At 45.0% G+C, this 16536-nt stretch overlaps 1 protein-coding gene across 6 annotated transcripts in view; it reads right to left on the minus strand.

Annotated features, from left to right (window-relative positions):
• CREBBP (CREB binding lysine acetyltransferase) overlaps positions 1-16321 on the minus strand; it is a 96373-nt gene extending 80052 nt beyond the window's left edge. For 5 of the 6 annotated variants that reach the window (XM_082292131.1, XM_082292130.1, XM_082292129.1 and 2 more), the window contains exons 1-2: positions 15585-16321; positions 1367-2076 (exon numbers count right to left, since the gene is read on the minus strand). In XM_082292131.1, the coding sequence (XP_082148257.1) occupies positions 1367-2076; positions 15585-15669 (795 nt within the window). In that variant the 5' untranslated portion in view covers positions 15670-16321. The remainder of the gene's footprint in view (positions 1-1366; positions 2077-15584) is intronic. The other variant, XM_082292132.1, reaches the window with a different exon arrangement.
• Between the last annotated feature and the right edge of the window lie 215 nt (positions 16322-16536).

Raw genomic sequence — 16536 nt, forward strand, 5'->3', positions numbered from 1 at the left:
TTCTTTGCTTTGGGGTAATTCTACTTCAATTGGTTCACATAGAAAAATTAGCAGTTTCACATAAAACTGAGTAGTGACTAGGAAAAATCTACTCCCAAGAACTTAGGTATCTGTAAGTTCACAGAAATAAGCCAGATAAATAGAATTCCTCACTCTTCCCACAAATTTCAAAGGAAAACAAAAGAAAGATAAGCTGACTGTCTTTCAGTGCAGACCAATCAGCTTCCAAACAGCAAAATTAGCTGTCTCCAGGCTCCAGAACAGTTATGTCAACTTTCAGATGCTCTGACCTTCACTCTGAACACAAGTAGCTCTTCCTTAAGCAGAAGCATCTCTTCACTGCAGAGAGAATGCTTTTTATGGTTTTTATTAAAAAAAAAATAAAATTAACTATACAGTACTCCACAGTGATGTCAGCACCCCTTCAAGAGTACAGGACACACACTTTCATGTCACACAATGCAATTTTTTCCACAATTACTAACACATCAATGAATTAACATTTACATGTTAATTAACTACAGTTAACAGCTACTGATGTATGAATAGATAAAATATCAAGAGATAAAAATTGACCTTTTTCTACATATCAGAACATGGTGGGTTTGCCATCAAAATTTCATGAAGGAACTGTACTAAAACAACCCAGACAAGAGATAAGGCACAGGGCAGGAGGAACAGCAGTCAAAACATTGCTCTAAGCTCACACCTGGGAAACAAAGAACTAAAAACCAGTAACTGTATCAAACAGGGAGCCAGAGCAGTGCCCCGTGACAGAAGCAGATACTTCAAGTATATATTCCCTGCCCTGATCCACAATGGCTGCCAAATTAGGCTCTTGCCCTTCCCTTTCACAGTTTGCATTAGCTTGGCAATCTATGTGAAATTTGATGTTTCCAGATCAGTTCCTTCATATTTAAAAAGCATTCGCTGCATGGCTGCTGACAGTGGTCCTTGACAAGAGGAGCAATTGCTACACCTCTCCCTTCAATCTCCAAGTGTTCACATTGCTTTAGAAGATGGCGTTGTCTGGCAGCTAAATCGAGATCCTGAACATGAGAAATCATCTGCTTCCTTTCTGCAGGATTATGCTACTCTTTTCTAATTCACCCTGCTAAGATACTCTCCAACTTTTAGCTTCGAGGATGTCTTTTTCAACAAGTGATTTCATTTTTGATTACATGAGAAGTACTGCTTCAATTATTTCCTTTTCACAGTATCACTGGTGACTGAAATGGGTAACTACAGACTCAGGAAAACACATCCTTTAGTTCTGTCCCAGAAAAGGATCTACTGTGTTTCCTAAACACCTGTATGGAGAAAAACAAGTGCAATAAATAGAATACAGTAAATGGCATGTACATACTTTAGTCATTGCTCCTGTCTGTGCTGTGTTCAGCCCGGTGTGCCCAGCCATCTGTGGAGATACTTGGGTTAAAGTCTCTGCCAGCACACTGCCTGCATTCCCCTGCATGGCAGGGGCAGAATATTGCATTCCTGCTCCCCTTCCTCTTCCAGCTGCCCCAAGAGATCCATTCATTACCTGCCCTTGTCCTTGCTGAGGCTGATTCATTAAACTGTGACCAGAATTACTGTTGAGAAGGCTCTGGTGAGTCTGACTGAAATTAGTATTCATACATATCCCAGGTCCAGTCTGTGATGTTGCAGGGCTGCTCGTCACCATTCCCACTTTTTGTGCTTGAGAGTTCAGAGTTTGGGATGCAGGTGTGGTAGGTCCAGAGGTGCTGGCTGCTTGCTTGGCCAGGGCTGGAGCAGAGGAATCTCCTGGGTTCAGCGGGCTCTTACCCATAGCACCCAGATTCCCGATGTTCGCGCTGTTCGGCTGCCCTTGGACTTGACCACCAACTCCCTGCTGCACGGGGCTGCTTGAGTTCACATTGCCAATTCCTGGGTTTAAGGAAGAGCTGCTGCTTCCCCTCAGAAGTTCAGAAAGCTGTTTGTGTTTGGAAGCTGCATCTGGAACGAGGTTCCCACTGCTATTTAAAAGGCCCAACTCGCCATTGGGGATCAGCTCATCAGGAAGATCATTTTCCAAGTCAAACAGAGATCCGAAATCTACAAGTTAGAACAGAAACATGGGTGAGAAAACGTGACAAACAAATAGCTAAATATTTTATTTTTTCTACTTTGTACCAGTATTAACAATGACAGGCATTCAGGACATCTTTACCCAAGACTAAGAAGTGAGTGAGGGTCCCCGTGACATGAACTCCAGAGCCTTTCAGAGCACAGTTGTTACACACTGTGCACACACAGCCACACAGGGTAGATAGTACACTGGCCAATAAACAGGTTTTCTGGCAAGAATTTGGACAAAACAAAGCTTAAGAAAACAGAGGTGGCATGAATACAATGACCTAATCTAACTCTCAAAATTCCCTTGTTTTGGCTAAAAGATGAAGGCAGAAATAACAACAGACTTTTTCCTATTGATTTACTCTCCCAAAAGAGCAATTACATCACCTTTTCCAACCTCCTCTGTAATCCCAAGACACCACCTCTCACCCAGCAATTCTGCCTCAACCTTGTCATTTGTGTGTGTACATGGCCAAAGAACATCTTCCAGCACAGCTTCAAAACATCACCAAAGAACAACGATTTCCTCAGCAGTTTGACCCCAGTCTCACATATAAAGACATTTAAGATCAGTTTCTAGTCATTGATTTGTACGATGATTTGCTACCTCAGAAGATCCTGAAAGGCATTCAACATTTTCTCCTTGTAATGCCTCTTGAATCGAGTCACTGCTCGATTCCTGAACAGCTCAAATAATTCAAATTGCTCTGTAAGTGCCCAGCCCTCATTTACCATGCCCAATATTGACAGAGATAATCCACACACTCTCCAGATGAGCAAAATAAATCAATCAAATCTTCATTAAGCCACTTGAAGGAACAGCTCTGCCTGGCTGCAACATCCAGACTAATAAAAAAGTGGTGGGGCTTTTTTTTTTTCCCTTTAAAGGAGCAACTCAGGTTCACTAAAGTATTTTATTGCACATCATAAGCAACATCCGTGTAACAAGGTTACTTTAGTATGTAAGTAAAAAATAGAAAGTTACTTCACTGTATATAGGTACTTCCATGTGCAAATAAAAGTTACGTATTTGAAGACATAAGGACAGGCACATACAGCAATATTTATAAACATTTAAGCAGACCAGCCCCAATACACCAGAGTAGCTGTTCAAACATGCAACACATCTTGGAAGAGTTTTCCAGTCCAAGGATGTGAACTAAAACAATCACTTCTCACTGTAACATAAATGTGTGAAAACTTCATTTTGCTCCCTAAGCCAGCCTTGACAAACCCCAGTCCTTCACACTGAGCAAACCACATTTTTTCCAGGTTAGAGAAAAGCTCTTTACTAAAGAAGGACATTACAAAAGCTTCATTGTTTTTAAGTTTAATTCATCCTTCAACCACAAAAAGTTGGTGCAAGACTCAGGCTGCAAAAATGATGTAAGGTGGTACATTGAAAAGAAACAACAAACCTCAAGCAACACACAAACTGTATCACAAAGCACAGCTGCACCACCAAGGCATCTCAGTACACTTTAATTTCATGCATTTCATCAGCATGTGCATTTCCAATTCAACCTAACTGAAGAAAAATTAATAAAAATGGTCAGACTTGCAATGACCAGAGAATTACACAACCAGGCACAGTAAAGGAAGACAAAAACATTAAATTCTGGCTGTTTTGAGGTGCTCAAAGCACCACATCCTTCAGGGGCCAACACTCTGCCATCATCACCTACTGGAGTCAATAAAGCGTCCAGGATTGCATGATGTCGGCCGGGACAAATACACCCTGCTCAGAACAGAGCCCCCGTTCCCTTCCAAGCAGGCAAGGAACAAGCTAACATTTCATTTAGCAAGACACATTAGGGTATTTTTAATTTCTCTTACTTGCTGCCTTTCCTTTCAGGTCTTTAGTTCATCTTTCCTGCTTGTCTTCTAAAAAAATTCCTGGTGTACTTTCGACTCCATTCCTGCAGGTGATCACTTCATCTCTCCTCCTCTTTCCCACACAACCACTCAACACTGACCATGCTGCAGTTTGCCATTTCCTATACATTTTGGTTCTACTTTCCTTCTTCCAAGATTCCCCTACTCCAGCCCGGAATGCTGGCAGGCTCTGGGAGGCTCTGCCACCGGTGGTGGCTGCAGCTGGAGCCTGACCGAAGCCATCTGCCTGCGCGTCACCGAGGGTGGGACACAGGGCCAGGGCTGAGGCCTCGCCTTTGTTAAACTGCTCTCACCACCCCATCTCTCCCCAAGTTCAAGGTTTATAGTGCTCGTTCACACAACTTCTGTAAATCCCATAAAAAGGTGTTTTTCCAAGCTTCTGCACCAAAACTGTTAATATTTCATGCACAATAGATGTGTGGGTGTGGGGATAGGGGCAGAAGAAGAGAGACAAAATGTGAAGGGGGAAGATGTTGCCGTGGTTTAAAGACTAGCTTTTTTCCAGCTGTATTTCAAAATGGGATGCTGGAGTATAAATGCTCAATTTTTTTTTTGCTTGGCTGGCCGGACTCTCTCAGTCTTGCCAGAGCCAAGAACTGGAAATGTTTTTGCAGTTTACAAAAAAAAGTGAAGAAAGGATTTGGGAATACTGCCTTTTAAAACCTGAAATAATCTACCACTCCTAAGCTCCTGTAAGAAGGCTGTACATTATGGTTAGACATGGAAAATGTACAGCTCTGGCAGAAGGAAAATAAAAAGCAGGTAAACAACCTAACACAATGGTCCTGTAAAAATTCACCAAGAATTCAATTGTTCATGCAGTGATTAATCATCTTCTTTTATATTTCATCAGAGTCATGCACATTAAAAACAGCAACACAAGGCACATTTTACAACGGTTATAAAATACAACAGAAAACAAAAATCTACTTGAGCATGTCTGCAACAAATCCATAAAGATCCAAATCCATAAAGATAAGAGATTGTCTTGGCAGTTATAAAAAGAATAAATATATTTACACACATATAAAAATCTGGCATAATAAGAACGCAGCCCATTTCTACTGATAGAAAAATAAAAAGCAACTGCAGTCTCTCCATCCTCACAAGAAGAACAAAATTGATCCCATTCTCAATGCTTCAACTGTTTCTCAAAGGCAGCTACCAAGAGCCTAAAAACTGAGGGATGCCTTTGCCATTACATGCAGTTACCTGAAGCAATGGCCAGGAAACACCTTTACTGAGAAATCCCACCGAGCTTTAACCTGCTCCACCCTCAAACCTGCCACGCATCCAGCACACATCAGAACAGGAAAAGTGGTCTGGATTTTAAAGGAGAACAGATTCCCTACACCCATAAGGCACATACCTCTAATTCAGTGCTCAGGAAGCAGCGAAGCTGACTAAGGCTATGGACGTTCACCTCGACATGTCTTGTCTCTAAAACAGCACTTCTGATCCTAAACCTCATACCTTTCATTACCTCTGTCACATAAAACCAAACGTCCTCTTAACAGCAGAGCACCAAAAAACCAGAGATTACGTTTTCTGGAAGGCATGGAAAAGCACTAGGCAAGTACCACACCCCCACTCTTTCCAAAGAGCTCCTTTTCCAATTTGAGCATTCTGCGTTCCTTGAGCAGCTATTTTCACACACAGAAGATAACCACACTTGAGACACTTTCTCTCCTAATTTCAGCCTTGTGAGCTTAAATGTCAGAGTTTTCTGCCTTCCTGGACAACACTTTCATCAGCCAGAATAAAAAAAGATGTTCCGTTTCCTTCTAAGCCTTCTCAGAAGAAAAATCCCCAAAACTGTGCTGCATCCTGAAGGCAGAACATTCTCATCTGTATGACTACTTGAGACTGTTACCGAGAGACTTTCCTAATATACATATTCAATCAATTAACTTGTTTCAATGTCACCATTTTTTCCCCCTTAGCTCAGCCTGAGAGGTGACAAACATCCTAAGGTGTTTCATTATGTGACTTATTATCTCAAACGTATCTCACAGCAAGAAGGAGGAGAACTATCAAATTCAGTTTCATTTTTTACAGCATAATCTCTGCTTGAGATGTGACTGGGAGTTTTCCTGTCAAAAACTGACTGCTCGTGCACGGAGCAGACACTGAAGTCCAGCACACAAGCAGTATTTTCACCGTGCCTTTCTTTCATGCCAACATAGCTGTTACATTTCAGTGAGCCCAATTTTGTTTTGTAAGGCTTCTTTCAATCACGCCAGACCCCAGCAGACAAAGCCTCAACAGTTCAGAGCTCCAGCCATCCCCTAAAATTCACTGTCAGGTAGTTCCCCTCAATAGCCACACTGTGTGGTACAGTCAGCAATTACCACATCCATTCCAACTTCCTCTTGAGGTTTGGGGATTCTGTAATTTATTGTTTCATAAAAGACAATTCTTGCATTTAATGTTTTACAGCAATTAAACACTGCATTAATGGAAAATCTAAAATTTCCAGTAAGGAAACTTTACATTTGTGTCTTTTTTTAATGCGAGACCTAAAGCTTGTAAACGGACATGCACCTGGACCTTGACTTTCAGCAGAGCAGCACCACTTCTTCTGAACACAATGTTTAGCAACCAGGTTGAGAATGATGGTGATGAGGGACCTGGCTGGGTAAAGGAGATGGCTGGGTGGGGGGTGGTGAGGGGGATGAGGGATCCAACATCAAGGATCTGGATTAATCTCAACTATTTATGGCTTGCATAATAAGAGATTTGAATATTTAACTATATTTCTACCTGTCTGATCATTTAAACTACCTGCACTTGGGATGAGAAAGGAATACAGTCTGGGTCACTCATTCCTAAGTCACTGGACTGGTCAAAACTCAAATATGTTGATATGAACCTCACCTTTCGGAATTCTTGGGACTTATCTCTAGAAAATTCATTGGAATCATCATCATGGCTCTCTCTTGTTTACAAATCCACAGGCACTCAAGTTGGAAGGGACATCAGGAGGTCTGTCTGCAGCCCAGGCCTCCACCTCCTCTCAAAGGGCACATGCTCCAGCCCCCAATCTCCTCGGCTGCCCTTCACTAAACTCACTCCAGCTCCTCCATGACCTTCCCAGTGATGGATAGGAGGCAGTCTGTAGCTGACTGTATTGTCTTTGAACCCTTTTTGAAAATGGATCTAACACTTGCCTTCTCTTGCTTTCCTGTGGCTGGGATTTTAGAGACAGCTCCTTCCCCAATCCATTTTTGTAAGACTTCAGCAACTAAGTGACTTTTCAAAACTGAAGCTTGTTATACAAACAAATCACTAATGAAAACTAATGGAAAAAAAAAAATCATTCTCTTCTAACCTCTACTGCAGTACTACCAGTATTCCTGACTCAGCTCCTGACACCAGCTCCAACACCAGACACACAGGCCAGGATAGGGAAAATGTGCATATACACTAAGGTGTGATAACGACTACCACTTGATACAGGAAAAGCCACCTGTTCTGTCCCAGTCCTCCCCCTCACCTCCACGAAAAGAGAGCAGTATAAACTGAGATCCTCCCTTGGTCACACCAGGTTTAGTTCCCAGCCTCTTTCCACTTGCATGTTGTGTACCACAATGTCATAACTTCATGGTTCTCTCTGCTCTACTTGTCCAAGTTGTCTCCATCATCTCTCTTTTGCTGTGCTCATAGTGACAAAACAACCGGTGTTAAAAGTCTAGAAAAACCTGAGATACTGGTTTATTTCAGAAATAATTGCTGGGTTTAGAGATTATTCTACCCTTTCATAAAAATAAATCATAGATTACTCAAATGTTTCCCTATCAATTACAAAGCAGTATATGAGGGCACATTAAATGGCCCTTGCACCTGGCATTAACGTTCATATAAAGAAGCAAATATGAAAGATACCCAGATAAGAAGCTAGTCTCTAATCTCTTCCCAGAGGCCAGAGGGGAAAAAAGCCAAGGTAACTCCAAAATGTGTGGCAGAAGCAGCCCAACAAGAGCGCTCACTCTGGTCTGGTCTTAGAAGCATCGGATGGCAAATGACGGATTGCCTTTGCCTTCCTCTGCCTCTCTCCAAAACCATTCTTTCTCTTAACTGTTTCCCAAAGTATCTTCGCTATATTGACACAGTTGCCATGTCTGCTCTTGTGAACAACTCTAAATCCCACCCAGCAGCATCCACAAGACACACATGGCTACTGTCACAGCGTACATGGCTACCAGGCTAACACTCTTACAGACCAGAAGGTTTCATTAAATTTATTTGCCATAAGAAGAGAAATCCGGACAGAAGGAAGAGGAGGCAATCTGCCTATGGACTGGGAGACACCACACTGGGAACATCAGCTTCTCATTCACAAGATCATCCTGAAGAAGATTAAATACTTTAAGGTTCTTGGAGCACATTAACGTTAACAGAAGCAAGACTGTCTTCTCATCCTATCACAAACACACACATCGTGTCTCTTGCCCAAATTTAACAGCTGACAGAATATTTAAGTTCAGAATGACCCTTTTAAAAGGAATCATCTGAGAGTCTGGTAATTAATAGTGGGCACTTGCTTAAGTCAGCATGAAATGCACAGTCGGTACCAAGCCAGTATCTGCTTGTGCCTGCCCTGAGTTGGCTCCCACAGCTGCCAGACCCACAACTTCCCTTATGGCTGTGCCACCCTCACTGCCCACCTGGAAAGGAAATCAGCACATAACGCACAAGAACACAAATTGTCTTGACAAACAAACTTTAACTGTGACATTCCCTGGCCAGAGACTTCTTAGTGAATATATTGCCAACACAGGTGGCTCAGATTTTGAAGTGTTCCGTTCCCGATGCTCCCCATAATGACTGACAGTGTCAGTGGTGAGAACTCGAGCTCAGTTCTGGCTCAGGAGCTCCCTTCAGCTACATGAGTCCTTCTAAGAAAACTCCCACCTTAACACACCTTCTCCAACAAAACCACAGAACATGCCTATTCTGTGAAGGACGAAATATATAAATATGTACTTGAAGTAATACTATTAAACAAGGAAAAAACCTAAGCAACATTACTATGAAACAGGCAAGTCTGGGGTCTCCTCTGTGATGTATAAAAGCTGCAAAAAGTACATTTCCATTCTTTTTAATGCCACTTTTTCCTCCCTATTTCTGATACCAAATTTAAGGGAACTGTCTTCTGCTTGGCAACTCAAATTCAGCTGTGCAAGGACATACAACCCAAAACAAACCAAACATACATGAGGAAGCAACAGCAGATGTGCATGTAAAACTAATGATTTTTGTATATTAATGTCTAAAAAAGCTTCCAACCGTAACTGACAATACAAAAAAACATAAATACCTCATAAATCTTTTACTTTGAAACACTGATTTCAGTGAGATGAGGCTGTTTTGAACCTTTCTCATTAATACTTTCCTTTAGGGAGTTTATGAACTTAGGAAAAAACTTCACAGCTATTCCAAACCAGACTCATACTCAGTACTTACTCAACTCAAGCCACTCGGTAATTTCCCCATCTCTTTTCTCCATGAGATGAGACTACACAAGAGATGACACAGAAGTGATGACATCAGCAACACCCACTAATAACCCAGCTATCGAAGTACCCGTGGTGGCAAAGCTGGGCAGAGCAAGAGAGCAGCTCGTGCGCTTCTGGTGACACACACACGGACAGGGGCTGCAATCTAATGTCCCATTTTACTTCTCACACTGCAGCAGAAAGTCTCCAGCTCTCATTCCTCTCTCTGCCGTGTCCAACTGCAACAGGAAAATGACTGGGAGACAGGGAGAAACAGTCATTCAGGGAAGAACAACTCCTTTTCCCACTGCTGTATTCCCAAGGAAGCTTCCACAGCACTAAAGGTGACCAGCAGGGAAGCAGGGGATTATTTTACAGACTTATAGATGTATAAATAAAAATATATCCAGACACAAACTGCAAACCAAAGATATTGTATTTATCCAGTCATAAACAAGATCCTTATTTCTCATTGGCGGCAAATAAGAAAGCAGGAAAGGAAGAGTATGCTAAGAGACTTAGATTATGAGTTGTAATTATCACTGCAAATAGAAATTTCAGTTTTCTTTTAATTCACACTTATGATTCTGCAAAACACTTAATAGTATTTGTTGAAGCATCTTTATTAAAGAGTTTTCCAAATAAACAATTTAGGTTGTCTCTGTATCTTAGACATCTGAGAAGACAGATGGAAAACATAACATATGTTAAAAGAAAGATTTACAAAGCAAAAATTCTTGAAAGTGTAAACCAAATTAGGGTGGAAGTGTCAGATTTCTAAGTTATCCCTCATGTTTTTACACTGTATAAGAACAAACCCCAGATTTTTTCAAATCAGGTTTTTCAACTACCCCCTCCACCCTGATTTCACATTAACCTGCAGTGTTTTGTTAATAGGGTAAGGGGTTTTTTTTATGTTCTTCTCTCTTAGCAGGTAGCAACAGTAAGTACAATATCTAATAAAGATAAACACTAAGAATATGTGGGGGTTTTTAATGTGAAGCTGCAGGTATAATAAAAAAGCACAGCATGTTGCTGCAGAAATAATTAATGGCACTGGACGATGACTCCAAGGAATGTCCAGACAAAATAGAAAGTGAATAATCTGCAGCAGAAAAACTGGGAATCATTTCACAAGCTACCAAGAGATCTCTGGAGTACAGCAAAGACACAGCCTCTCCTCCTGCCTGCTGCTGGCAGGGCTTCTCCAGAAGCTCTATGCCACAGCACAGGACAGCATTTTCCTAGTTAAGTTTAAGTCACTGGAGGGGGAATAAGTTTGGAAAAGTCCCCAGTACATGTGCAATTATCAAAGTACGAATTTCAAAAAATAAAGGAATGGGCAAAATGGTAGGACTGTGGACTGCCACATATGATCAGGCTGGCAGATCATCTGCTCAACTTTTCATCCCACACAGACATGAGTGCCAAACTCCTCGGAAAAACCTGTAAAAGCCCACAAACATTGAGAGAGTACACAATACCCTGCTATCAGCAATGCCTCAGGAACTGGTAAGAATTAGCTGCGCTAGACTCTATAAATGAGCCCATTTCTAATCTTACAAATCTCCTGTCCTAGATCACAAACACTGGCATCAAGTTATGCAGGTCAGTCACTGCAGGTGGAAAAAACCCCAACAGTTTGTATCAAACTTCTAGCTCAAAGTAAACATCTTGCTTGACATCATCCTCTCCCATCCACCACCCCCATGGTTACATGAGTCTTAAACAATATAACCATGAAGTATTCCACAAGAAACAATATAGCTATGAAATATCACACCTCATTTTTCCCATCCCAGATAGTTAGGGCACAAGTACCACAAAACAAACAAAAAGGACATCCCCATGGAATAATTACAACTATGCACACTCCTTCACCTACAGCTTTTCAGAAAATTAATTTCTTCCCCAAATTTTCTGCCTATAAATGCAAGTCTGTTCACTTAATGAAATTATCCTTTTCCTTGTTCCAGGGAGAGAATAAGGAAGCCCGTGTGTAACTGTGATTCTTACTGTCACAGCACACACATGACACTCAAGTTTTGCACGTATCATACAAAAAAAGAGCAGACCGATTATGCAGGCTTCCAAGAAGCCTTTCAGCCACGCAGGAATGAACCCTTTAAAACATCCATACTAATGCTTTCATGTGCCCAAACAAAATCTGGGTTTAGATCACTGAGACGTCACTCCATCTGAAGTCTCTGCTAAGAATGTGAACACAAGCTTAGAAAACCTCGCTGCCTTTCCTCCAAGCTACTTTGCTGTTGTCCACCTCTTTTCAAACTAAAACCTAAATCCACTGCAATACACCTATCTGGTTTTTGGCAGGAGAGTAGGATCAAATCAGGCTGCGCATTGACACAAACTCCCTTCTGCGAAGTTCTGTGGCTGGCTGGGAGTCAGCCAGAGATCTACTTATCTCAGCACATAGGGAGGCACGTGCAAGAGGGCCAGCCTTTCCCCAGTGCAAAATCCGGGCCCTGGATGCCAACACATGGGCCGCGAAGAGAACAGGAGTTCTCGGGGAGCTGGGCTTGCAGCTTTTGCGGCAGCAGCCACGCGGTTTAATCCGCATACAATCGGAAGTTAGGGAGGAGAAAAGTATTAAAAATCAACAACCCCCCCCCCAAAAGGAAGTATGAAGTGAAAACCTAGCTCTAATGGACTTTGGAAGCTGCTCAATCTCACCTTCTTCCCAACTTCACCTACTTTAGGAATTTGTTAACTCCTGATGCCATCAGGGACACCCTCTGCTCTGGCCCAGATTATGCTGTGTTGTTTCTGGAACTGGCGCAGCACCACAGCAGCAGAAGCTGCAGGGAACACAATGAATACAGACAGAAGTATGACTTCAGTGAAACCCAGATCCTCACCAAGCTACCTGCAGAAGGGACCACAGTCCAGGGGCCCCTGAAAACCTCCAGCTGTGCTGCTGCTCCATTCAAGCGCATTTTTCCCAACCAGCCCGAGAACGCCGCCAGGTCTCTGTATATTCAGCTGAAGGACCAATGCCAGCAATGTACAAAATAATCACAACACTCAGTGTTAAAATAACACACTGCCATAAGCAAAGTTACTGTAATTCTACTTTTTGTAGAAGTCCCTTGTTTATTCTGTGGTGCTGGATGAGAATGTCTCACAACAGCCACAGAGGAGACAAATGTTTAGGTATGAAAACGCCTGTGTATCCAATAAAGCAGTAATTAGACAAAAGCACTACTCCTACCTGGCTAGACAAGGAAAAATCTTTCCCACGGACGTTTTACCACAGGAGTCAGCTCGTTCAATATGGCACAGCAATGGCAAGCGAAGTTAACAGCCAGAAGTCTTAACCTTCCTTATTGATACAAAGAGCAGTGGGGCAACTGCAAAATGGGACTATCATGAAATTTAACGATGGTCACAGCACCCATTTCTGTTATCCTTTCATCTCTGCTCCCTTCTGCAAGATCAGACACCGGATTTAGCTGCTTAGGTTTAACAGAAAAGGCTGTACTTTCAGAAGGTAAGCAGACCAATTTCAATGGCACAAACTTTGCCCCGGTAAGCTGAGGAGCTATTTTTATCAGAAAGATTAAAGGCAGCTAAAACTTACCCTGACAAAAGGAGTTGCTTAACATCACCGCATCAAAGCATCAAGAGAAATATAAACAAGGAGGAGAGCAGTTGCTTTCTGCCCAATGTTCAGGCCTGCCATCAGAGCCTCGGGTGCGAGCATTTGCAGGCTTGAGCCGAACTGTTCAGCAGGGCCCAATGCGGCAGCGGTGAAAGCACACCCCCCTCACGGCAGCCGCAGCACCCACCAGTGTGGGGCTACCACTGCAACGACAATTCTGTTCAACAGAACAGAATTCTGTTCTACTCACTGCTCATCCAGGGCAAAAGCCTCAGACCCATCTCCGCAGGCACCCCCAACCAAAAGGCCACTTTCCAACAGAAACTTTTTCATTTAAGTCCCAGCACCAGGGAGCAGCCTGTTTAAGTTCCAGGAACAGGCATTTGACAGCAAACACTACTCAAACTATTTGTATCACCTGCCACAATACATAGAAACCTTCAGCAATCCTTCACCAAGCAGCATTAACTGCTGGCAACAAACCTAGAAATGCTTTTCCTAAAAACAACCCTCTCTTTAAGTGCACAAACATTACCCGCACCCTTGGCAGAGAAGTATTTTTGCCTATGGAACACCAGGACGATGACGGAACTCCATGGACACACTTGTCCAGAATACAACTTGGGGTTTGCCATCCCAGTACCCACAGGCCCCCTGAGCCCTGCAGAACTTTCTGCAGATGCTGGAGTTCACACATCTAGCACCACGCAGAGCTCCCTGAGACACACGAGAACTTGCTGAACAGGACATAATTAAGACTGAAGCATTCCAGAACAGCCCAAGTGAACTTCAAAAAAGAAAAAAAAAACCACCCCAAAACCCAAGACACTGATTCAAACACCTCTCACTGGCTACCAGGAGAGTCTAAAATGTCTAGCTGAAGAGTTAAAGAAAAACTGTATTTGTCCTGTGTTACAAAGTGCATTTCGCAGCAAGTTGTGTATCAGCCTTCCATATATTCCACTGCTTCCACAAAAGGGATTAAGCACAGCTCAATCACAAGACCTCACCTAGATATTCTCTGATACTGTTTCTTTCTTCCTTGTTTCATTTATTTGCAGGCTGAGAAGAAAAGGTTTCCATAAAAAACCCCTAAAGGACCGAAGCATCTGCAAACTGTTGCCAAATGCAGATTGAGCAAGACGAAAAACCCACAGAATTTATCAGCTCAATTATAGTAATATTTTTTTTCAGTCCATGAAAACACAGCAGGCATAGCATGATTAACTTATCACTATCCCTTCCACAAGATTCATTAATCTCTGAAAGCAGAAATTCAAGTCCAACAGACTTTGTGTTCTTCTGAAACCACTTTCGGGGACTGAAACAGTCAGAACACCGGGAGAGGCCGGTCCAGGCACACATGCTCTTGTGCACACACGTGTGTATTTACAACGGGCACACGCTGGCTGGAAACGAGACACGCTGATGTGTTTTATTATCTACAAATCCATCACAATTGAAGAAAAAGGCACGCCAGAGACACTACGCGACACAGACCAGTCGCAATGACTGCCAGGCTGCCGGGCATTTCGGCATACAAGCAACCCCACAACTTCAGTTATTATCTGCAAATCGTTTGGGGTTTAAAGGAAAAATGCTTGGAACAGTTTAAGCCAAAAGCCTTAAAACCTTGGTCACAGGTTGGGAAGTAAAAAAAAGCACGAAGTATTAACTGGAGGGGAGAATTAGATGGTCTTCAAGGTCCTTTCCAACCCAAATCATTCTATGACTAAGAAGCTATTAAGGAGTTTTTATTCTGTAGCGTGTTGCACACAGGGGCACAGTGAAAGAGCCTGTATAGGGATACTAGTTGTGGGTAATCTGAGGGTTTAAGGAGTACATGGAAACCTCGACTACCCTTTCAGGAAGGCATCTTCAGCTTTAAGCTGAAGGAGGGTAGATCTAGATTCGGTATCGGGGAGATTTCCCGATTCCTTCCTTTGACGGTAGTGAGGCCCTGGCACAGGCTGCCCAGAGAAGCTGTGGCTGCCCCATCCCTGAAAGTGTCCAAGGCCAGGCTGGACGGAGCTTGAGCAGCCTGAGAGAGTGGAAGGTGCTCCCCAAGGCAGGGGATGGAACAAGACGGGCTTTAAAGTCCCTTCCAACCCGAACCATTTCACGATTGTACGATAAGCATGATGGTACCCACGCCTGGCCCTTCTCTATCCGCACCCCACTCACCTGTGCACCCCCATCACCCAAACCGAGGCATTAAAAACGAAGATGATGGATGAAAAGAAGGGAAACCCAACTCTAAAAACGTCTCTTTTCAACCGCTATTTATAGCCGGGACGGTACTTGGCGTACGGGTCCCGCCCGGTAACTTCGACTGCAGGAGGCCCAACCCACCCCCGCCAGGAACCGCGGCAGGGCGGGCGGTCCCCCCAGGCCCTCCCCTCCGGCGGGGCGGGGGGGTGAGGGGGGTGAACCGCCGTAGAACCCCGCCCGAGCCACCCCCGCGGCCTTACCTGTGCTATCGCTGGCGGAGAAGCCCGGCGAGTTGAGCTTGGCTCGCTTGGGGTTGGGCGGCCCGTCGAGTAAGTTCTCCGCCATGGTGGCCGAAGCGGCGGAGCCGGTGATCGTTGTCGGGGGGTGCCCGGGGGGGGCCGAGCTCGCTGTCCCCGCTCCTCCGCCGCACGGGAACCCAACAGCGCCGCTCAGTGCCCGGCCGGCCGCCCCCGCTCCCCCATGCCGGGCCGCCGCAGGCCGCAGGGAGGAGGGCTCGGGGCGGGGAGCGAAGGGCCCAGCGCCCCCTCCCTGCCGGCCGCGCTCCTCCCGGGCGCTCCCCCCGCCGCGGTGCCCGGATGGCGGCTCAGGCCGTCACTCGGGGCGCATTCCGCCCCCCCACACGCTCCCCTCGCCTCGCCCCGTCCCCTCCCCTCCGCGGCGGCGGCTTCGCCCCGGCCCCCGCCCGCCGCCCGCCCGCGGCTGAGGTAGGGGAGGGAGGAGGGGGGGGGGAGGAGAAGAGAAGGGAGCGGGGGGGGGGGGGGGGGGGGGCAAAAATTAAAAAAAAGGAAAAAAAATCACCAAAAAGCGGAAAAACGCGCCGACCCCCCAAAAACGCCCCAAAACAATGAGCGCGGCGCGGCGGCGGCGGCGGCTCCCGGTGGCGGCGGCGGCGGTCGGTTGGCTCCGGGCGGCTGCGCCCCGCTGGCTCGAGCCCCCTGTGCGCGTCGGCGGCGCTCGGCGCGGCTGCCCCGTGCGGCGGCGGGGCGGCCCCGCTGCCCCGGCCCGGCCCGGCCCGGCCCGCTCCGCCCGCGCCGCGCTCCGGCTCCGCGACAAGATGGCGGCTGTTGATTCCTCAATTAAAAAAAAAAGTTTTTTTTTCTCTTCTCTTTTCCAGAGACCTCGGGGGCGGGGCGGGGGCGGGGCCTGCGCGCTGCGTCACCGCGCTCGCGGTGCGGCCCCGCCCTGCCGGAA

The sequence above is a fragment of the Coloeus monedula genome (assembly GCF_965178545.1).
Source record: "Coloeus monedula genome assembly, chromosome: 16".
Taxonomy (NCBI): domain Eukaryota; kingdom Metazoa; phylum Chordata; class Aves; order Passeriformes; family Corvidae; genus Coloeus; species Coloeus monedula.